Genomic DNA, 24,066 nt, shown 5'->3' on the forward strand with positions numbered 1-24,066 from the left:
TCACACACCCTATTGTTTTAGTGAAAGCATGCAGCATTGACCATACAGTGTTCAGGGTTGTGTGTAGTCACCAAAATGTGGCTGGGGATGAGTGGAACACTTGGAGCAGCATGATGGATGGAAGCATGTCTTAGCTCAAAACTTCCAGACGTTTCAACAAAGTTTGTGGAGAAACAAGAGGCCTGAACTTGGTGAGGAACCTGGGCTACAATGCCTTGACTATGAAAATGACAACTTTGTTATTATATGGTTGTACAATAAATGACAAATGTGAGTTTGAAGTATGATTTGTCAAGTGTGTAAAGAAAGATTGTAGTCAGTGCTGATGAGAGCAGCTGCATTACACAGAGTTAGTACATAAGCTAAGGTATGGTACCGATGGTGCAAATAAATGTGTGTGTTATACCTGGCAAACTAGGGAGTAACTTTTCACAATGCCATTGCTGGCCATGGCATGTATGAAGAATACTGGTTGGCTTCATGGTATGGGATGGAGCTTAGGTGATTACTTGTGGTGACACAGTAATGTATGCCACAACACAGGCAAGCTGTTCATGTTTATTCATAGTGTTTCAGTTGGAAGTTTGATGCTATGCAAGTGTAAAATAGTCACTGTGTAATCACTAAAACTTTGAAAGGTGACTGATTATAGGTGATAAGTGATTCGGAGTGATTATGTAGTAGGAAATAAGGGAGATGAAGGAAGACAGGGTATGCTGTTTCATCCTTTTCCCCAGGAATAATGTAGTTTTATGGCATAGGTTGCAGTGTGAGTGAGAATGCCATATTTCCAAGAGTCACTTCATGCTATGTTCATAGTTTAATGTGAATGATGGAAATAGCAGGTATGACAAAAATCCTGTATGAGGTACACCATACAATGGAGATGGCATTAGCTTTACCATCCGGGTATTGGATGATGGTACATTACAGAACTCTATGTGGGGTATAATGTAGCCCTAGATACATGGTGTCAATCCATCACCCAGATAGATGATGAACTACTGTAGTTTTTATCTAGGTGTAGTGGTGCAGCTCTGTACTAAAATTCCAGAAGTGTGCTGTATAGGCTATAACATACATCTATGCTAGCATCAATGTGTTGTATATTCTTTTTTTTTTTTATGGAGAGTGTGCCAGATGGGACATGTTACCGTACTCGCTGGAATGTACAATACTGATGGCACTGGCTAGGTGTTTGATGTGAGTTATCTGTTATGACAGATAGAGTCTATGACTTAAGTTATAGTGCCGTTAGGTACAAGACACTAAAGACGTTTTTGTTACTTTTGGATAATGTTGATATTACAGAGTTCAAGTTCACTGAGTGACTTGGAAGTCACTTTGCACGGAGTCGAGTCTCAAGAGAGCTCAAGAGGGGTGAGTTGTAGTAGGGCAGTGATAAGCATATAGGCTGGCAAGCTCAACGCTGCTTAAATTGTACATAGGTTGTTGTTGAAAGGAAATCTGTTTCATGAAGTTTTTGGTCAGTTGAAATGTGCTTTGTTTGATTCATTTCAGAGTTGATGATGTACGATACAGTCTATTGGTGTTGGTAGGCCAGCAAGCCTGTTTGTTGACAGGGTAACATCATTAAATTTGTGCTGTTTGTAGTACATATAGCAGGCTGTGAGTTATTTTGCATATTATGAAAGCAGATGTTGGGATATATACACTGAGTATAAGACAGTACAAAGCATAATAAAACAACAAGGGGGGGGGGGTAATTACATGCATATGGTTGAAATAAATAAGAAGGGAGTATATTGTGAATTGAAAGAATAAAGATGATAAGTACCAGGGTAGATAATTTGCAGTGATAATTGTATGATCATATGTGTACAATGGTGTACTGTAGGGAAAACGATATGGCTGGAAAATCATAGAAAGTGATATTGATTTTTCCAAATAGTTCACATGGATTGGAATGCTGAAAAGCATGAATAGACAAAATTGAGACATCAGTAGTGTAGCATGTTACAACAGCATGCAGTTTGCAGATATGTCACATGGCCAGTGTGTAAGTCATGATTTGTTCCTTGTTGTTGTTGTTCTTTTCAGGGTTAAGCCACCCTCAATTAAAGTCTGCCACTATACTGAACAAATGATGGAGTCCTGTGTCATTTGTCTCCAACCTGCTGTGTTACAGTAAGAATAGTCATAGTCAGTGAAATGTGCGGGGAGGATGGGAGAGGGGATACCCAGCACAAGAGAACTTGGGCATTTTAGAATTGATATGAAAATATGTCGCATACATAATATTTTCACGGAATATTTGGGAAATTTTACAATAAAGGAGTGCACTAAATCTAAAACCGAGTGGTGGAAGGGTACTAGTAAATTGGAAAGGGATATCACATCACCTCCCATATGAGGGATCTTTGCATTTTGCAACTCTTGTTGCAACACTTCTGGTTAAAATGTTTGGACAGTTTGTTGTCAACAAAAGCAAGAAAACAAAACATTGGGGGTAGGGGTGCATGGGGGGGGGGGGGACGGGACGACAATCAATGTGTGTCCCCCCCCCCCCCCACGAAGATCGACGTCCCTGCCCCTTACTTGCCCCCTTAGGATCGACGCCCCTGGTCATCCCTGTGAGTCCCCATAGATGTATCATGCGCCGGAGACATCATCGTTTGGTCAATAATTAATTGGGGCGGGGATCAATTCTAGCGGTTTCGTCTTGTTTTGTTTTGTTTTTCGTACGTAATTTGTAGATGGTCCCGAGAAGCGCATAGCCTATTGTATGCTGCGTTTCAACATCCGCGAGTGAGTGAAGAGACCAAACCTTGAGAAAATTATATGCATGCAAATCATAAAAGGAAGAATACATTTCAAGCTCTGTTTAGCTCTCATTATGGCAGCAGATAGGCGGGCTTCAGAACGTCGTGCGATATGCCGAAATTAATGCATTTTTTTTTTTCTCCTTCATTTTTTTTTTCTTCAATTTCAGGGGAATGTTTGTACAGGCCACCCCTTTCGCCATGAGTGTGGGGGATATCAATTTTTTTTTTTTCCATAGGAAATTCTTAAGACAAATTTTGCTTGTGAACAAATGTACTCCTGATTGTATGGTTTATGGTGAAACTGGACGTGGAGTAATTTTGAACCATATTAAATGCCGAATGATTGGATTTTGGTTGAGATTAGTCAAGGGAAAAGAAACCAAACACTCACGTACAATTTTCAAATTTCTTCTGCATTTACAAGGAGACATACACTCCCCGTCAAAATCACATTGGTTGTTATCTATCGCAAATATTGTTTATTATGCATTGCTAGGGAATGTGTGGTTAGCACAAGGGGGTGGATCTAGTGCTGCATGGATTTCACACACCTCAAAAGTTGGACTTTTTGATATGTTTATTCAAGAGTGGAGAGCAGCAACATGGTCAAATAGAATCTGTACAAATTATAGAATGTTTAAGGATAATTTGATGTTAGAGAAGTATTTACAAGTCGTGTGTAAGAAAGATTATATTACATTAAGTAAATTCAGATGTAGATCTAATGGATTACCCGTTAATAAGGGCAGGTTTGATGCAAGCCTGACAGATGAATTGCATTGTACTGTTCATCCGACGATATAGGGGATGAATTTCATTATATTTTTGTTTGTCCCTTTTTCAACAAAGAGAGATTATTGTATTTACCAAGTAGCTTGACGGCCAGTAGACCAAGTGCATTACATATGGCCAAATTATTCAATTCAACTAATGCTTGCCATTTGAAAAAAAAAAACTAGCCAAATTTGTCAGAATTATTATGTTTCAGTTCTCTTCAATACCAAAGAAGAAAGACAGTATTTTTGTAGAAAGTAAAGTAGATGTGAATGTTTGTACACGTAGTGGTAGAGTAGTTAAACGTCCTTTACGCCTTGTTTTGTAAACATATTTATCTATATCTGTTATTTTCACATGTACATGTACATTTTACACTTATATTTTTGTATTCATATATTGTAAATATGTTTGTACTCTCATACCCCGAGAGGGGGTCGATCGAGTCAATAAAATCTTACAAATCTTACACATTCTCAAGGGGGCATTTCACTAAGCGTTTTGGCCGGATATTTTTCTGACAAACTGGTACAAGCTAGAGAAATCCTTGCATCTGATTGGCTATGAGCAAATCTGTCCGACAACTTTGTCGGACAAAATGCTTCACAAAATGCCCCCAGAAGGTGGGTTGATGGGAACGCCATGAGCTGCAACAAAAAGGATGACCATGATGATGTAATCTCGGGAATTCCCCTCTGTTGTTGCCGTCTTAAACATTACTATAATTATTATAAATAGTCCTGTCATAGAATTTAAAAGTTGATAATGTATGAAAAACATAACTCTTTAAAGAATTTAAAGATTTATTTTGTGACCAGAAGTATACATTTATAATATTTAAAAAAAATATTAGAAAACTTCACTACTTTTTCTTATCCAAATAAGCCCAGTGCAGGTTCTCGCAAATAACATACGTGCACGTACTGCGGCTTCTGGGGCCTGCCTCTCCTATACCTACCACTGCACTGTCTAACGGTCTACATACTACTAACGTTACGGTAGGCCTACGTAGCTACTCGACGACAGTTCAGTTACCTTATTTCTGAACTGCATGATGGATGCATGCAAGCTGGCCAATTAACTCATCGATGAACGGGGAAAAAAAAAAAAACTCACAGCAACACTGTTTACCCACTGAACTGAATTGTCCTGACTGATCTGATACTGCTGGCACTGTTGTGACATTTGAAGAGAAAGACATCGATATGTGCTTCCAGTCTACTGTTGTGTTACTTGACGCCAAATATGAGGTCGAGGTGATGTTGTGTCTTGTGATACTATAGGCTTACCGACACCGTTCAACTGAGTCACCGTTCATGAGCTGAGGTCACCATTTGCATTGCCATGAGGAAGTTGAGATATACTGACCTGGCCTGGTAACTCAACTATAGAACCAAATTTAACCCGGAAAGCCCGTTGCCGTTGAATTGAACGCGTGTGAGAATTTTGGTTTGATGCTTTGCAATGGCTGCAAGCAGCGATGTCAACAGCAGATCTAACTGCAACACAGATTCAAAATCAAGGGCCGTCCCTATCGGGGAAACAACTGTGGAACGCTGGGAGGAAATATGCCTGTTTATAAGAAATAGATTGAGAAGAAAGGACTTCCATGATTTGCTCTTTTTAAATCAAGAATATTTATCAGAAAGTGATTATGAGAAGTTTGAAAAAGAATTTTCGGTCTTGCTTTTCTTCCGTGCCATGAAAAAATGCAACGTGTACCCAAAGGATGATTTTCAATACTTGTGTAAAGATCTTGAAAAAATCAAGTTGTTCAAGCTTTCCGAGGAAGTCAAGAAAATGGGTGAGTATTTCTCAGTGTCTGGGTCCTAAACTCTTAGCTAGATTCCAAGGGACAAATTAGTGGTGGTCACAATGCAAAAGATTGCGAGATTGAAGATCATGTTAGCCGATCTGGACGTATTGCCAGTGTCGCCTCAAACTTCTTGCTGAAACTGGTAGTGGGAGTATTTCCCGGACCCCTGCCAATCTTTTCGATCATTACATTGGGCAGTGTGAATGCCATTAAACAACTAATGGCGGTGACCGGTCCACCATCTGTTTTTGCGCAGTGTCTCTAGAGTGTGCAGTCATCATGGTCATTGACATTGACCCGGTCATTGTGATGTTTACAGCCTTGGGTGTGCATTGCTACATCACAGTCATTAGCACTAATAGCAGTCAGATTGGATAAATGCTCTTTCTTCTGAAATACACACTCTTACAAATGGCCCAAACTTCGAGAGCTAAAAACATCAAGAAGTTTGGCTGGCAGTGTGGAGGGACCACCAAACAAAGATTACAAAAACTTGATCTTTTGATCTTTTGCAAGTGTGAATGTGCCTATTGAAAGAGTAAAATTATCATGCAAAGTAGGCCTGGTGACATGCCAAATACTAATAGTCTCTTTAGTTTTACTTTTAAGTTGATGTCTTACAGAAATTTTTGCAGTAGGGTAGGCCCTACATTAATTTTGTGTATTTTGCGCTACTTCTATTACTTCTGCTAGTAGTAAAAGTGGATATTTTCGCGCGACTCATTTTTTGCGCTTGGCCAGGTAAGGGGAGTATCACATGTTTTTAATTCCGCGGGACCAAGACATCACGCACAGGAACTTACGGCCAGCAAAAGTAATTAGCGTGCCTTTATTTTTGCGCTACTTTCTGGTTGCGCGAAATGCGTGAAAATTTCAACACTGCAAAAAATCAGTACAGTATTCATCGCATAATCGGGACAGGTTGGGAGTAGCAAACACGGCCCCTTTAAGCGAGGTGCCCGATTTCGCGATGAGTACTCACCATACACTAACGGCATACGACATGTACATGTAGTGCACACACACACACACACATGCATACTGACGTACTGTACATGTACATGAATACACAACCACGCTACCCCTCGGCGCGACCCTCTAGCTCTCCCTGCACATGGCTTTGCTTATATGTAGGGGAGAAGAATGTTCGCGAAAGCATGTGTTTCGCAATGGCGTGGATACTTATACACGGCGCTTTCGTGGCTATGCATACATGTACGTGTACTGGATGGACGGAGGTCAAAACACACCAGTCCGAAGCTTGCTTTGTAAGTTCGATGTAAACGACAACGGATAGGGAATCTTTGAAATATTGTTGTGGTATTTTGGTAGATTTTTTGTGTAAAATAGCAACAAAATCAAAGATCGCTTGAAGAAAAATTGTCCCGTTTATCAGAGGTCCCCGCCCGATTATCCAGTGAAAATAACATGCATTGGAAATGTTTCTGGGAAGCGTATGTCATTTAAGCGAGGTTCCCGATTATCAGATGCCTGATTATGCGATGAATACTGTACTAGCATTGGTTAGCACAAGTTTTTGAACCCGCAAAAATATCTTCACAATTTTCTCTGCACACTGTGAATGGATTGACAATTGTGCAGTGCAAATTCAACAACCCGCAAACTATGTTTTTGAGTTGCTCAGCACGAAAAGTTAATCAAGCAAAAATATTGATGTTTACAGTACTTTCCATTACAGATTGCCCTGCTTAGTTGTATTTTGTTGTCTTAGAGGCTTTATAGGACCCTCTGAGTAATAGAAAAAAATAAACATAATATGTTACAATTATCTAAATCCATCTTTTGAAAACTGTACAAAAAACATAATGTATTTGTGGCATGAAATTTTTGCGCAGTATGAAATTATTGCAAATAGCCTCTCGCATTTAATGCATATAGTCAAGAACTTTCATGTGCATTTTGATTTTGTGAATCTTGGCTCTAGCGAAAGTTGCACTCGCAAACATTCCTCATTTTACAGTATTCTTGACGTTGTCTGCCTTCCAAATATTGATTATGGTACTTGTACTTCCTGAGCCTCTTCTTTGTCGAGCTAAGTAAGTATAGCCCACTGTTGGTGTATGATCATACTTGCAGTGGTACTATGAGACCTCTCTTGTATTGTGACTACAGCCAGCTGATTCATTTCCATTAATTGTTGAGACTACAACTCCCCCCCAAAAATACTAAACGGCAAACAACTAGGACAACCACTTATATCTTTGTGGCCCCCTTGAGAATCGACATAGTGCATGATGTTTAATCATCTTTATAGCACGGTACTAGTAGCAGCTAGTGTCTGCTGACAGAGGAATTCCCTTTTGATGTTTATTATTGAAACTATTTTGAGTTATTGAAGACATTATGAAAAAATTTTGACCTCTGGAAAGAATGATGTGAATGTCTTCAGTGTACAAAAAGCGAAGTTAATCTTTTATTCTTCCATCCAGCTGAAGAGCTCTCATTGATCAAAAAGGTCCAGAAAATGACCCTCCAGGACACTCAAGAGTCAGCTGCCCTAGGCCCTCTCCGCAGCACAGACCCTCTTCAGGCAGATAAAGCAGCTCAGCCAGTCCTGCCAGGCCACAATTTGCGCCCCAAATCTCAGATGAATTTTGCAAGTCATCAGGGTCTTGCTAGGGTAGAAAGACCAGAGCAAATGCAACATCATGATTCATCATATCATCCTGAAAGTGGTAGAGAGGGACTGGCATCTTTCCATAGAGAAAGTCAAGTGTCAGGTCAGCTTCCTCGTCAGCCATCAGGAGCAGTAGTCCAACATCCTGAAGGTGACCAGTCTATTCCAGCAGAAGAGGGTGCCATGTCTTGTGCAGGATCACTGAGAAGTGGAGAAATCTACAATCGTCCTTCCCAGAATGCTCCTAGCCACAGTCAAGGTACAGATGAAAGGAGGAGTCTACCAGGTGCCATTATACACCCTTCAAGCCAACAGAGTTCAGCGAACACATGTTTGATCGGCAAATCTTCACCTGCTGTCTTTGGAAGTCAAACAGCTCCGAGGGAATCTCTTGGAATCCCTGTACATCCTTCTGATCAACACAGTACACTGTCAGCAAGCCAATCTCTTGGAATCCCTGTACATCCTTCTGATCAACACAGTACACTGTCAGCAAGCCAATCTCTTGGAATCCCTGTACATCCTTCTGATCAACAGAGTACACTGTCAGCAATCCAAGGTCTTTCACCATATCCTGGAGACAGAAATGTGAGTCATGACAGTCAGCAGATTCCAGGGGTGAGCCTCGGCAGTTGTCAGACAGCATCAACATTTTCAGGACACTTCTCAGATCTGAAGAGTACAGGGAATGCTTCAGTGCAAAACCCATCACTGCCAATTTCCCCACAAAAGGCAATTCCATTTTTAGCTAATGTGTCTCTTGAACAAATGGAACAGTGTGTAAATGCTAGAGTTGACTATACTCAAACAGTGAGTTCTAAGAAAAGGGAGTACCAAATAAGTGAAACGAGAAATGAAACAGAAAAGAGAAAGAAGTTTTCCCTATCCCCAGATGTTGAGACAGATGCAGTGTCCACTTATCCTGAACCTCCACATAGAGAAAAGCCCAAAGAAAAAGACAGAGAGCATGATGATGAAGATGAGAAGGATGTTTGTGAAAAGGGAGATGATGATGACATGGATGTTGCTTTTAAAGAGGAACCTCAAAACTTTGAAATAGAAGGAAAAGCTGCCCAAAGTGACATCGTAGAGTGTGAAGATTTGCAGACAAGTGCAAGCTTCCTTGAAGAGGAGGAAGATTTGCCTGAGGTGGACAGTAAAAGCTTTGAAGCAGTGAAAGAAGAGGGAGAATGGCCAGCCCTTGAAGTAGCAAAGGAATTAAATGAAGCCAAAGAAAAGAAGGAGAAGGAAGAGGCTGCCATCCAGTATGATGAAACCACAGGCATAGAGGTGAATCTCTTTGCGAGAATGAAGGCTGACCCATCTTCCCTCACCAGCAAGGACAGGGACCTCATCCAGAAGCAGATGATGAAGCATTTGGAGAGGAAAGCTGCTCCTCCAGAGAGCAAGGAGCCAAAGGTAGAGTTTGATCCGGATAAGAAGCTGTTGCCATACCAACACGAATTGGCAGCACCGGGATTGATGGGCTTTAACTACATCATGTGTGCCCCTGTTGGAACGGGAAAGGCGCTTACAGCAGCTGCCATATGCAATCACCAGAGGAAAATTGCTATCGCAAAGAAAGAAGAAAAACCTTACAAGTCTTTGTTCGTTTCGAGTGGGCAGTCTGTCAGTGACCGCCACAGGGATGCATTTCAGAATATTTTCCCTCCGGGAGCAGTGTCTGTCCTTGAGAGCCCATCCCAGTTCAAGGAAGTCTTTGACCTGCCCAGCGTTCACGTTGTGATGTTGACGGCTGAACAGCTTAGCCAAGTCCTCAAGGAGAGACAGATAGCTTTCATTGATTTGACCACTGTTGTCATTGATGAATGTCATCTGATTGCTACCAAGCATCCCTTCAATGACATCACCAAGTACTACCTGGCTGAGAAGAAGGACTTGCTGGCGAGGAAGGCTCCCCGAGGAGCATGGACTCTAGGAAGACCATATGGCGGAATTTCTTTCATCATAGGTAAATTCATCATGTATGATTTTTCATTTTGAGTGTCTGTACTTTTAGTTTAAAAATGTTCTTTCTATAGCACCCATTTATGTGCCACATATTTAAGCGAGCCTACATTTACAGATGAGCCAAAACCCAGCTTTAATGCCTCAATATTGTTGTTAAATGTTAGGGATGAAAACCTACATCAAAACATTAATCAGTAAAATCAATGTTAACTGTAAAATTTGAACTATGATAAATTAGTAAATCCATTTCTAGAATTAGCATCTTCAGTTATGTTTTATCAAGAAAATTGGTGATTTCTCCTTCCATTTGCGGCTTTATTGCAAATTTGTGTGTTAGGATGTTATATACAATTTGTAAGTGAACTATACATCTACATCAAATGTGATAATTCTAACATTTTTTTTTTTTGTAATCACTGCTACCAATGATAAATAGTGGCTTTAATACAATTTCTGTGGAGCGTTCAGAGGAGGTACCCATACATGGAGTATCGAATGTTAAGACTGAACTTCACTCAGATACTATGTCTCATCTTGTGACAAAATTTATGTGGAAAATGGGGTTGGATGTAGGTTGATAAGGAGTTTAAAAAATGCCTTCCACCCTTGAAAAATCCTGGGTGATTTCTCCTTTTTTCTTTTCTTTGTGTGGTACTGATTAACACTGCCAAAAAAAAATTATTGTTGAAAAAAAAAGAATTTTCTATCCTAAGATACTAGAAACATTGCCTTGAGTAACTTTTAACACATTAAGCCCAATTATGTTTAGATATCCCTAAAGATTATTGGCAGCATTGTGAAGGCAATAGACCGAGAATAAAAAATCTGTCCTGTTCAATCTTGCTAGGCCTGACGCCAAACCTGGGGGCAAACTTGCAGTGCTTCACCCGTGAGTTCATGGTCCGGCAGTGCGGTCTCCTGGACAGCAAGGGAATCCGGCGTGTGGAGTCCGTGGACAACCTGCGAGAGATGCTGAAGGTCAACAAACCACCAGAAGTGGACACTATGCTACTCACGTTACGTGCCCAGTCCACCATCAACAGTGTCTTCAGGTAAGTATATCAACATTATTATTATTATTATTATTATTTATTATTTTTTTTTTTTTTTTTGGGGGGGAGGGGTTGTTGGCATGAATTACTGATGATTATACTGTGAGAGTGGCAATATGCATTTTATATTATGGTCTATACACTGTCAGGTTCCTTCTGCAAAGACACTTTGGCCCACATTCACGAAGGTGGTACAAATGAAACCATGGTTTATAAACGAACAAATACAATATATAACAAAAACAAAGAAACCATGCATAGTATTATATTCTGTTTGTTGAATAATCGTCGCACACTGGAAAGCAATGTGAAATGGGATGGTACCTTTTTAATTTCGTTTACATTTAAAACTGTTCATGACACACGGAGCAAACACACGGTGTTGTGAAGCATTCTTCCATGCAGAGACGCCATAGAAATGCTTATTCTGCTACGTATTTTCGAAAGCGATCCGCATTTCGTTATAACGGAGCACATTTCTTTTGTTTTTCTTTGTCTGTGGCACTCGGAAAAGACTTCGCTATAACGGAAATTTTGCTATAACCGTGTTCGTTATAAGCGAATTTTGTACCATAGACTTTAATGGTGATAATTTTGGGACCAGAAGATTTACTTCGTTATAACGAAATTTCGTTATAACCGTGTTCGTTGTAACGGGAGTGCACTGTATTGGATGTCTCATCATAATGACCCAAACTACATAGGTCAGTTCTGGAGAAGCTCATGTCTTCCATGGAGGAGCGATACTCCCCAGACGGGGGCCTCCAGGGGGACACACCCCGAAAGGGCACCAAGGAGTACCGGGCCTGGATCCACCCCAAGCGCATGCTGGCCAAGCAGCTGGGAGAAGTGGACCGTTACTTCCCCGCCACCTACCTGGTCCTGCTGAATGACGCCCTGTGTGTGCACGAGGACCTGCGCTGCAAGGAGGCAATGAAGTTTTTGAGTTCTGAAGATGGAAAGCTGCAGGCAGAGAAAGGTTTTGCTGCGTCAACGGGTGAGAAAATCTTAGTAGCCTCTTCCTGTATGGGTGAGCATTAAATGCAAAGAATATTTTGAATTCACATTCTTTTTGTTTAATGGGATACGTGAATGTGACATTTTTTAAATGAATGTACCTACTGTGTTGAAATGTTTAATATCATGCATTTTTCCATGCTGTGTTTTTATGTGGTGGTTGTCTGTTATACTGTTTGAATGATGTTTAGAAATCACCTGGGAAAACATATATATGTGACTGAGAGTCAGGAAAATTGATGAGATAAAAGTCGGCCGAATAGTATTTGATGACTTTTACGGCGATGTAATTACCGTGAGCTGGACCCATGCGTGCTTTCCACATGAAGAGGAAATGAAAATATTGTTAGAATTTTTATCTCAATTCAAAATATTCACCTCCCAAATTTGTATTGAGTTCAAAAGTATAACACCATTTTTAATTGAATTTCCAGTACAGTTGAGCTTCCACCCTATTATGAGAAGGAAATGTTCAGATCTTCTTCTTTTTCCCCCCAAATTTCCAAAAACATGGGATTTGTTCAGAAGTGATAAGAATTTTTTCTGGGTCTGATCGGTTTTAGGCAAGGACTGCCATAAGATGTTTGAGGAACAGAAGTTTGAGCTGATGAGGCTTGTGAAGGAGGACTTGCCAGGTCTCTCCCCAAAGCTCTGGTGTCTGGCTCAGAAACTGGCTGAGATCTACGAAAAGGATGCCCCGGAAGCAGGTAATTGTTAGGATAGCCATTGGAGTGTTTGTTCCTTGTGTATTGGTTCATCCAAAATGTGACTGACACTTTACTTTTTACGATTTCATGGTATGTCAATGTGTTGCACCTTGATTTGTGTATTATCCCTGTATTATCCCTGTGCTTTGTTTGTACAGTTGAACCTCTATTATCCGGCCTCCCTTTATCCGGATCTCTCTATTATCCGGACGCAATCTCGCCGTGATTTTTTATCTTTTTTTAAGAATTACGGGAGGAAAGGGGGATTCCCAACTCCTTGAGAACTCCTACACAAACACACATGAATTACATATACTTGATACATTTCTTAATAATTATTTAGGTAAATCATCCCAAGAATTTTTAAAAGAAAATGATTTCATTCTTGCAAACACGAACCTCTATTTTGGGGTCTGTTACTGAGTGTAACAATGAAAAGGTTGCGGTATACACATTACTACATGTGGTACTACAATGGGCTACATCAGTACATGTGTATGTGTACATGTATAAAGCATTGAGTCTCCCGTATCCGGCCAAATCCCTTATCCGGATGAGCCCCGGTCCCGACTTGTCCGGATACGAGAGGTTCAACTGTACTCTCTCTCTCTCTTGCTGCTTTGCCTTCTTTTATTTTATAGGACGATCATATTTTCCCTCCTATTTGTCCCACTATTAATTTAGTGTCCTTTACAGCTTGTGTGTGGGTATATTTGTATATATCAAATGGGTTAGTCAAATACTAGTTAGTGATTGGCTGAAAACAGTCACGTGATGGAGGCACATTCGTTATATTCGCCCATTGGAAAACGATTTCAAGATACAAATGACAGAGAGAAGGCCTAGGACCGCGCACGCGCACAGTGAATTTGGCTCTGCAGTACGTGAGCGAACGATCGAGTTCATGCGTTGTGCTGGTGGTTGACATTGACATATTTGACGTACTTGACTAACCCATAATATAACAGATGATGACTTTTGTTGTCGGGAACATGTACCAAATGTTCCACCCTCAGGGTTTGAAATGCTATTTTGGGATGCTATAAGTCCCTCGACTTCATCTCGGTACTTCTAACCTCCCTCAATATCATTTCAAACCCTTTAGGTGGAACATTATGTTCCCTCCCCCACCAGTCATCATCTATATAATGTGCCTGTTCTCACTTCATATGTTTCAAATTGTCACTATGTTTATATTAAATTTTGTGTGCGTCTCTGATGGTATCTTTAGTCTTGGTAATAATTATGACAGTGGCTAATCTGTGGAACTTACTTGTAGTTGCCTTCCTCAAATCTCTCAAGTTAAATGAACATTAGAAAGAAAGAAAATTTTAGTGCCTTGTGGAAGAAGATTTGTTGCAACTATGAGCTTAGGAGTGTAGCAGAATCATGACATCAGCACTCATCACACACACCACACCAGTGATCTCAATGTCACATATAGATGGCAGCACTGCAATAATATGCACTGTACCAGTCCACAGAAGTTAGTAGATTGAAATAATCTCATTCTGAATTAGTGTTCAAAATTGAAATGACAATTTTCCAAAATAATAAAAATTATTATTATTATTATTATTATTATCATTGTAATTACAATAAAAGACTACATGACATGGCTGAATTGGCATTGAGATCATTGATGCTGAACTCCATGATATCAGTACATGTACAAGTGTATATCTTCAAACACAAGATGGTGCCATACAAAATGGTACCCCAGTGTATGAAGGTACCCCGGGGTACCGCGTGGTTCATCGCATGCTGTTTTGGTAGGCTAGTCTCTCCACACACTACTCCTACGCCTAAAATCTGTATGTGGTTCTAAATAAGACCGGTTGCTATATAAAATACTACACTTTAAATGTTAGTGTGAGATGTGAAGTAGTGAAGAGTACGCATGTTGAAAAAACAAACACAACACCTAAAACCAATGGCAGTACATTAAGTCTTGTCGTAGTGGCCACCTGTCTATAGTATCCACTTGCTGTATGCTGCCGCTGTTATTCCCTTCAAGAGAAAAGACATGTTACAAACCCTGTGCATAGGGGCCACCTTCTAATAGCCAGCGGCCACCACTGTTGTTTCCCGCAGTAGGTGTCGACCTTTGTATAGCAGCCACAGACCCATTCGGACCCAGAACTGATTCGATAATTTAGTGAGTCTTGATTTGTAGCTATGGTGGTCATGCAACACAAATAGTTCAGTGATCACCATTGCTGCATTTACTCTCCATTCATGCATGATAATAAACCCATGAAAAGCGTGCTTGCTGTATACATGCTAGTGTGCAATACAGTGTAGCTCAATCAACAATGGCATTGTTCTGTGCGTGAAACATGTGCATTCGTATACACATTATGTAAAAGAAAGTGCTTATTGAGGTGTAAGATGATCTATACATGTACATGTATGCAATACAGATGAAATATTATAACCTGTCTATGATGGCCACTCTATTTGTCTCCCATGGGTGGCTGCTGTATACAGGGTTGACTGCATTTTCAAATTTTTTGGGGGACATCAAATTTTCCAGTTTGATACTGAATTGTCAATTCTTCTTAATTCAACATGAAGCTGTATGCAAACTTAATGTCCTCACAAAGACATATAAGCTTCCTTGATTTAGAGTCGTGAATACTGGCAGCCCTGCTCATATCTACATGTAATTAATCAAACTTAACCCTAACTAGGCCGGGGGGGGGGGGCCTCCGAGGCCCCCCCCTCGACGTTCCGCGCGATGTATCGCTAACGTGAAAAGCTATCGCCGCGACGTTTCATGACTTTTTTCTGTCGAGTCTCCCGCATCTTTTGACACCAAATTTGCGATGCCCGGGCGCGCGGTTCCGAAGTTTCGCATAAATATGTACATGCATGTCAGACCAAAAATTGCTCAAAAACGTGAATTCGTGTACAATTTCAATGGAAACTGCTTACAGTCAAATTTCATAAAAGCATGATTATTTTGGGGTTTTATTGATTAAAATCAATTAATAACATATTTTCTTGTTCGGAACAATGTCGCGGACAAGTTTCATCGAAAAAACAATGAAAAACATAAAGTCGAAAAAACAAAGAAATACATAAGAAATTCAAAAAACAATAAAATACTTAAGAAATTTTTTCGGATAGCTCAATTTTTTTCTCTTATATTTGCTTAGGACACTAAAAAGAATATTTACACACAAAAAATGTGCCCATTTCGAGCTTTATTTAGTGATTTATACCAAATTGTCCGATTTCATGCATCATTATGCATAAATTAGCATAATTTAGCATAAATGACAATTTTTTAAAAATCTAACTTCATAGTACTTTAGATTACATCATAGGCAATGTGTGTGCCAATTTTCGTCGCGATTGCGCGGTCAACGGCCGAGATCTGGAGGGGGGGCCTGGGAGGCCCCCCCGGCTCTATGATCTACCTAAATAGCCCGGCCTAGTTAGGGTTAAAGCATCCCCTGAGTTTTACCAGCTTTTACCGTTAACAGTCATGAATATAAACATTCATCTCATCTAACACACTACCCACTATTTCATTTTTTCATCATGGCAACAGGTATAATCCTTGTCAGATCCAGCGCCATAGCAACCCTCCTTGTCAACATCATCAACAGCAACAACATCACCTCATCCAAGGGGATCAAGGCAGTTCAGCTGAGCGACCCCGACGAGGGAGAGATGGAGGATCGGGATTCTGTGGTATCACAGCAGATAAAGATCTTCCAAGACATTCAGCAAGGTTAAGTACTTAAAGTTTACTCATACTACTCAATGTCTTAACCCGTTGAGGACGAGTCCTGAGTATACTCGGGCAAGCGTCTATGGAAAATGTGTGTTGTAGCAATATCAAACCCTCCTCAACGGGTGAAGACAAAACCGCAAAATCAAACCAATTCCCCCCCCCCCCCCCCCAAATTCACAATTTGAACATCAGAGAGAGTTTAACATGCAGGATCATTGTTTAGGGTTGTGGGCATGCAGTGTAGGCATTGGGAAACTCAACAAACTCTTGTGTCTGCTTGCCACCAGTATACCACAAGCCATAGTTTTCTTTTCTGTATTTCTTAACCCGTTGAAGATGAGTCCGGAGAATACTCGTGCAGCTGTCTACGGGAAATGCATGTTATTGCAAAATCAGTCTGTCAATCTGCGACAGGTTATAGGACAAGTTCACTCACGTGTGGATTGAGTGAATGCAGCAATGTTAGTTGGACATGACAAATTCATTCAAAAGTTACAGGTAGTGTGAGTTTTTCAAATTGTAGTGCCCCCACCACTGGATGGGAAGACAAAAAAAATTGAGGGAATGTGCACTTTTCTTTAAAAAAAAATTCTGAAACTGTCTTTAAATTTTTCTTTATTAGTTATTCATATATGTACAGCTGTATGCAACATCAAAACCTGTAGTAATCCTTAATTTTTCTTTATTTGTTTTACATACATGTATGTGACATCATAAACTGTAGTAGTCTTCTCATCCAGCCGTGACTGCACAGAAACTTTAAATATTTGTAAGTTTTGAATGAATCGTCTGATTTTCCTCAAACTTTCCATGTTATCAACTATTATTGCTGCATTCAGTCAGTCCACAGATACTGTATGTATGGATGGGTGACTTTGTCCGTGAATGGTAGTGCCAGTAAGTTGTTCATATTCTCCTCTTCGTGCTGTTACAGGGAAAGCCAATTTGATAGTTTGTACCGACTTTGAGCAGACTGGCCTGGAGCTCCCTTCTTGCCACTTTGTGATTCGCTACAACCTGGTCGAGGAAGAAGTGAGAACGGTGCAACGTGCAGCGAGGGCAGGAGCTGGGGAAGGCCTGTGTTTCCTGATTGCTGAAAAGTATGCTTTTTATCTTACTTTGCAGGGGAATTATGGTCCAAGGGGTGATGAACAGACCAGGGGAGAGGGGGGAGGGGGAAAGGGGAAAGATGGAGGAGAGATTGGGTTGTTGATCAGTACTGATGTGGTTGATGAATGTGATATTAGGCAATAGCTCTCAGATCTTTTATAGTGATAAAATGTTACTCACTAACTAGGAGCCTTCGTGAAGTGATTTGGGAGGATTTTTGTTTCTTTACCAGCCATGACATGCTTCAAACATCTTTTAACCCATTGAGGATGAGTCCCGAGTATACTTGGGCAAGTGTCTATAGAAAATGGGTGTTGTAGCAAAATCAGCCCGTCCTCAATGGGTTAAAAGAGATGATGAAAGTCACTTTGATATGATAGGCTAGGTTGACCCGTACCAGACTGAATTCTGAAATGCCCATAGACTTAATATGCAGGCCACCAGGTTCCCATATGGAACGGGTAAAAAAATATGAATCAATGTTTAAACATGTGATTACATACCGTGTTACCACATGAGTAGTGATATAGTGAAATTTTACAGCCCCGACTTTGCTTCCACCATGTGCAGGTACTCAAATTTAGCCTACGAGGAACAGAGGAAACGAGATAACTTGAAGAGCTTGGAGAGCAACTTAAAGGTCCTGAATGAGATGGACCCCAAGAAGTGGTACGACTTGGTGGAGGACAAACAGGTATGAGAGAGAAACCAGTCTTTGTTGGAATCATTTGATGCTTCAATGGCATTTACCATTTGCAGATGAAACAAAAAACCCAGCTTTAGGGCATCAAAATAGTTCTAAAATGTGAGTTAAGGATAGAAACAACCAATGCAAAAATTATAATCCTTATACAGTAATTATAACCAATGTTAGGTATTGTTAGATATATAAAGTGTGAACGACAGTTATGATGAAAATGTCTCTAGACGATAAACTGTCTACAGTTATGGTTTAACCCTAACTAGGCGGGGCTATTTAGGTAGATGATAGGTGGGGGGCCTCCCAGGCCCCCTTCCAGATCTCGGCCGTCGACCGCGCGATCGCGACAAAAATTTGCACACACATTGCCTATGATGTAATCTAAAGTACTATGAAGTTAATTTTTAAAAAAATTGTCATTTACACTAAATTATGCTAATTTATGCATAATGATGCATGAAATCAGACAATTTGGTATAAATCACTAAATAAACCTCAAAACAGGCACATTTTTTGTGTAAATATTCTTTTTAGTGTCCTTAGCAAATGTAAGAGAAAAAAATTGCGCGATCAGAAAAAAATTTCCCAAGTATTTTATTGTTTTTTGAATTTCTTATGTATTTTTTTGTTTTTTTGACTTTCTGTTTTTCATTGTTTTTGGATGAAATTTGTCCGCGACATTGTTCCGAACGAGAAAATATGTTATTAATTGATTTTAATCAATTAAACCCCAAAATAATCATGCTTTTGTGAAATTTGCCTGTAAACACAGTTTGCATTGAAATTGTACACGAATTCACGTTTTTGAGCAATTTTTGGTCTGACATGCATGTGCATATTTATGCGCAACTTCGGAACCGCGTGCCCCGGCATCGCAAATTTGGTGTCAAAAGATGCGGGAGACTCGAAATAAAAAAGTCATGAAACGTCGCGGCAATATCTTCTCGTGATAGCGATACATCGTGCGAAACGTCGAGGGGGGGGGGGCCTCGGAGGCCCTCCCCCCGGCCTAGTTAGTGTTAATAAGAAAAATACTGTAAAATGAGGAACGTTCGTGTGTATTTTAATTTTGTGAATTTCATGAGCGCCTAGATTTGCGAAATTAAATTGCACGCAAAAGTTCTTGTCTACACTATATGCATTGAATGCCAGTGGTAGTTCACGAAAATTTCATGCCGCAAAAAAGGCTGTCGGCTCCAATTCACAAAAAAGTCGTGCCGCGAATATATCTGTTTACAGTAGTGATATCTCCTTATATTTTAGGCTTCACTTTGAATTTTTTTTGTATAGTAGGATGTTTTGTGATACAACTGACCTACACATATGCATCAAATGTGATAACCCAAACATTTTTTTTTTTTCAATCACTGCTCCCAACGGTAAAGAATACCTTTAACCCCATGTAGACAAGGTAGTGCTGATTGTGTGGAATGATAGGAGGGAAGGGCGGGGTTAGGATCTTAATGCTGGGTGACATTGGAACTTGGACATTTGTCCTAACACCATAATGTAAAGCCTTGCTTCTCAATCAGTTGACTTTGAAACTCTCACAGGTGGCCATGATTTTGGCCAGAAATTAAATCAAATAGATTGGTAGTCAATCATACTGGGTCAATGAAATAGTACCAGGCAAAGTGGGCTTTTTGCTGAAAAAGGTTAAAAAGCACAGATGTAGAGGATGAACAGTGAACAGTGCTAGTCTATAAATCCATGGATAGTTTGATTTATCTTTTTTGATCCTCTTGACCCAAGTGTAAGCTTTAAACTAGGTGTATAGAAGGAGTAAATGACCGCCAGGATAGCGGTATCAAAAAGAGTGGTGCTTACACTGAATAGGCTATTCTACATGTACATAATACTTGACTTACTTACTTACTTGACTTAATTGCACAGGTTTTATCTTCATACCCCATTTTCCGCAGGCTTCCTCTAGGTTGGTAGTTGATATTTCGAGTTTTTCAAAGACCAGCTCGACCACGGTAGTATCATCGGCATACCTGATGTTGTTGGTACACATACTACCCATCTTCACTCCACCTAGGAAGGAAGATGTTGAATAAACTTGGGGATAAAAGACATCCTTGCCTGACACCTGTCACAACTGTGAACCACTCTGTAACTTTCCCATTAACAAGCACAGCACATTTGGATTGCTCGTACATATACATGTATCTGATTAGATGAACCAGATCCTTTTCCACTCCTATGGCATAGAGACATAATACTAGTAAACCATAATTATTGTTACAGGCCTTGAAATAGGATTTTGGAGGGGCAAGGCCATTTAGAAAAGGGCACTTTTTCCAAGAGGCCAGCCATTAAAGGGAACTTAGGTCAGTCAGAGGGGCACCAAGGCCACATTGGAAAGGGTATGTTGGGTGTTTATACGTGATGTGAATGCCACATAGAGCTGTATGCTATCGACCGTGCTGCTACACTCCAGCAGCGCACGCACGCATAAGATCCCTCCGCAGCAGACGACGTTAGGCAGTAGGCCATACGCAATACGATGTAGGTTCTGTAATACAGTACGTTCTCAACGCATTCGCCGCACTCGCTTTGGAGCACTTCCGGCGCCATTTTGCTTTGAGCATGCGGGCATGAATGCAGAGCGAGAGAGATGGCAATGCTCGCAGCCGTCCGACAGGCCTGGCATTTTGTAGCATGGCTTGCGACCACTTGCTCCGGCCCGCCGCTCCCTAGCTAGTAACTCTATGGCCGCTGCGCTGTGGAGGCAGTCGGGATGGTAAAAGCCGGTCAGGCGTACATGTACATACACGTCGTCTCGTATCTCGGAAAGATACTTTGAGTTTGAATCAGATATATTGGGACGCGAGTGAACTGAAGGTATGATATTTGAGATCAGGAAAGTTGTTCAAGCTTATTAAAGTGTAGACTTTGAGAAAGGGCATATTATATGTCAGAAATAATAACTTTCATTCTAAAAGGGCACCACGGCCACAAGAAAAAGGGCACATTTTTTTTGGCCGTAACTTTGATCAAGGAAAAAAAGGCATTGCGGCCAATGAGAGGGGCACCGACGGCCATGGCCGTCGGTGGCCGTCGATTAATTCGAGGCCTGTTGTGACCTCACATCAAGTTAGGAAATGCACTTTTGTGCGGGCATCATGCATTTTTTACAGTAATGCTTCATGTACACCATGTTCCTGGCGGCCAATAGCTATCATGTATCAGACCAACATGGGCAAAATGGGACAGATTCGAGACAATGTGGGGGGATGGGACGGGCACATGTGGCAGGCCGTGACTGCTGTCTATGCTGTGGCAGATTTTTAAGCTGTCGAAAATAATTGCCACGGAAGTCACGGTGCAAAGAAGAATCTACATGTAGTAGGCCATGTAGTCGAATGGGGTGAACGCAGCAAAATGTGACATCACGTAATAGGCTTTAGCAAAACTGGGAGGCAGTTGTAGTGGGATGCGATGGGAAATTTGCATAGTCTAGTCTGACCAGATGTATGAGAACGGCGTCTAATAGCTACGTATGTTCACTGGAGTGAGGTCTGGAAGGAACAAGACCAGGGCCCTGTTTTATCAAAAGATAAAATTGATTTTAAATTTCCTTAACACACAGGCTGCCATAGACTTATCATAAAAATCAACTTTATAATCAATTTTAACTCTTCATAAAACAGGGCCCAGAACACAGGAGAACATCCCACCTGATGATTCAGGCAAATGGGGCTGCCGTGGCCACAGGGAACATGGCTTAAACAGTGGCGGATCCAGAGGGGGGCGCATCGGGCTTACCCCCTCTTTGTTTTGTTTTGTTTTTTTAACAATAAAAAGAAAAAGAAAAAAAAGGGGTGTGCATGTGCCCTCCCATTAATTTTGTTAGAGCGCCTCCCCTTTACAGAATTCCTGGATCCACCCTGTCAAACGTAGCATAAGCTATTAAATTTGTGAAGTGAAAAGAGAGACAGAGAAAAAAAGAAAGAAAGAAAAGAGGAGATCAGAAGGAGAACTGTATGCAGTAATGGTCTTCAACCCCTTGAGGACGGACTGAGTTTGCTGCAACATGCATTTCCTACAGACACCTGCCCGCGTATACTCGGGACTCGTCGTCAACAGGTTAAAACATTTTTCTGCTTGTCATGGCCCTCAATTACATATAATGTACAACTCTCTTCCTTCCGACTCTCCTTCTCACAAAGCTTGCCGCCATAAGGCAGAGTGCCCAGCAAGACTTCCTGCGGTTATACCAGCGGTCTTCTCGACGGCCGCAGGACTACAACCTCCTCTGCAAGAACTGCCGCAAGAACATCTGCAACGCCCACTACCTGCTGAGGCGCGGGGACCAGATCTCCTGCACCGACTCTTCCATCAAGGAGAGGCTCAAAATCTCCCCCCTTAGCAACAGTCTTCGCACCAGGAACCATGCTGTAACAGGTGCTTACTGACCCATACGACCTCAGTAACCCTTCTACTCAGTATTAGTTGGAGTACACATATTCTTGTACCCTCCCACAAAAAGCAGTCTCCCTATGTCAGGACTGCCAAAATTTCTGAAACCCCCTTTTCCCAGCTTTTTACATGCTTTTTCTGTCTTGAATTGGAGACCCCCCCCCCCCCCAAAAAAAAAAAAAAGATATCTGGAACACTGCTCATGCAATGCACCCCTATCTCAGGTGACCTTTTATTCCGACCCCTCAAGATGGACACAAGCTCTCAAGATAGGCACCCCCCCCCCATCTCAGGTATGATGTATAACAAAATACATATACAGAGATAAAAAAACGGGTGTCTTACGTCCTGCATTGTATACAACTCTTTGAGTCAGGGGGGGGGGGGGCGTTCTGGGACCAGTGTTTCTACTATTCAGTTGAAATTAATTCTGAATGAGGAATTTCAGGAATTTCATCATGGGATTTGATAAATTTTTCTATGATTTTCAAGATATTGCATAACCTCCTTTTTATATTGGGAAATCAGTCCCTGTGGCTTTTTGTGGGTTTTGTGCAACCACATGTCCAATGTTCTTAAATGATGCTTTTTTTTCCTTCAGGGGTGCTGAAATGCACTGGGCAGGTGAATGGACGGCCATGTGAGAACAAACTGGGTGTGGCCGTCGACTTTTTCCGCCAGACGAGGCAGGAAGGGTACGGCCTTGATGTCAGAGCCTTCTTCTTCAGCTACTTGGAGGGGCAGAGTGCAGGGTACGTGGGCCAAGAGTTCTCCTCCTGGGATGAGGTCGACTTCTACATCCGGACGGAGGTGATCCCAGACAGGAGTGGGAGGACAGGTACTGGTGGTGGTCGCCGAGACGACGGAGATGATGACGATGATGATGATAATGACAGTCGAGGCAACAGGCGTGGCAGTCGTGGCAACAGATCCACCAGTGGCAGCGAGAAAGAGAAAATGGACACTTCAAACGGGGGCAGAACTGAGACGAGCAGGGGGAGGAATGGAGGTGGAGGGGAATCCGATTCTAACGAGAAGAGAAATGGAGGAAAGAAGCGTGATCCACGATATGATCCCGATGATGGAGACGTCGAGCGATAGAAAGTTTCATCTTTGATGGCAAGCTGGGGCTGATGTGAATATTTGTGCCGATGCTAATCGATGGTTGCCAATTTGCAGACAGAGAGAGGAATAAGCCAGTTCGGAGTTAGCTTGTGGCCACATTGGTCCAAATGACCTCTCTTTTTTTGTCCGTCAGTTAGGGGCTCTTCTCTCGTTTTCAGAGTGACATAATGCATAAGCTTTACATAACAATTTAAGGGATT

The 24,066-nt window shown here is 41.2% G+C and overlaps 1 protein-coding gene across 1 annotated transcript; it reads left to right on the top strand.

The window, feature by feature from the left end:
* Nucleotides 1–8,782: 8,782 nt before the first annotated feature.
* Nucleotides 8,783–24,066, top strand: LOC140244021 (ATP-dependent RNA helicase DHX58-like). The gene is made up of 9 exons (XM_072323675.1): nucleotides 8,783–9,986; nucleotides 10,833–11,037; nucleotides 11,742–12,034; nucleotides 12,618–12,761; nucleotides 16,321–16,503; nucleotides 17,441–17,606; nucleotides 18,187–18,310; nucleotides 22,492–22,726; nucleotides 23,343–24,066. Exons 1-9 carry the CDS (start codon nucleotides 8,783–8,785, stop codon nucleotides 23,840–23,842), a joined length of 3,054 nt encoding a protein of 1,017 aa, XP_072179776.1. The 3' UTR covers nucleotides 23,843–24,066.

The sequence above is a fragment of the Diadema setosum genome, chromosome 20, assembly GCF_964275005.1.
Source record: "Diadema setosum chromosome 20, eeDiaSeto1, whole genome shotgun sequence".
Taxonomy (NCBI): Eukaryota; Metazoa; Echinodermata; class Echinoidea; order Diadematoida; family Diadematidae; genus Diadema; species Diadema setosum.

Excerpts from the sequence above, each read along its gene's own strand:
- LOC140244021 (XM_072323675.1), top strand. The coding sequence starts at position 8,783 with ATGGAACAGTGTGTAAATGCTAGAGTTGACTATACTCAAACAGTGAGT. Across the intron at positions 9,987-10,832 it reads CGGAATTTCTTTCATCATAG|GCCTGACGCCAAACCTGGGG; the intron begins GTAAATTCATCA and ends CAATCTTGCTAG. Across the intron at positions 11,038-11,741 it reads ACCATCAACAGTGTCTTCAG|GTCAGTTCTGGAGAAGCTCA; the intron begins GTAAGTATATCA and ends CAAACTACATAG.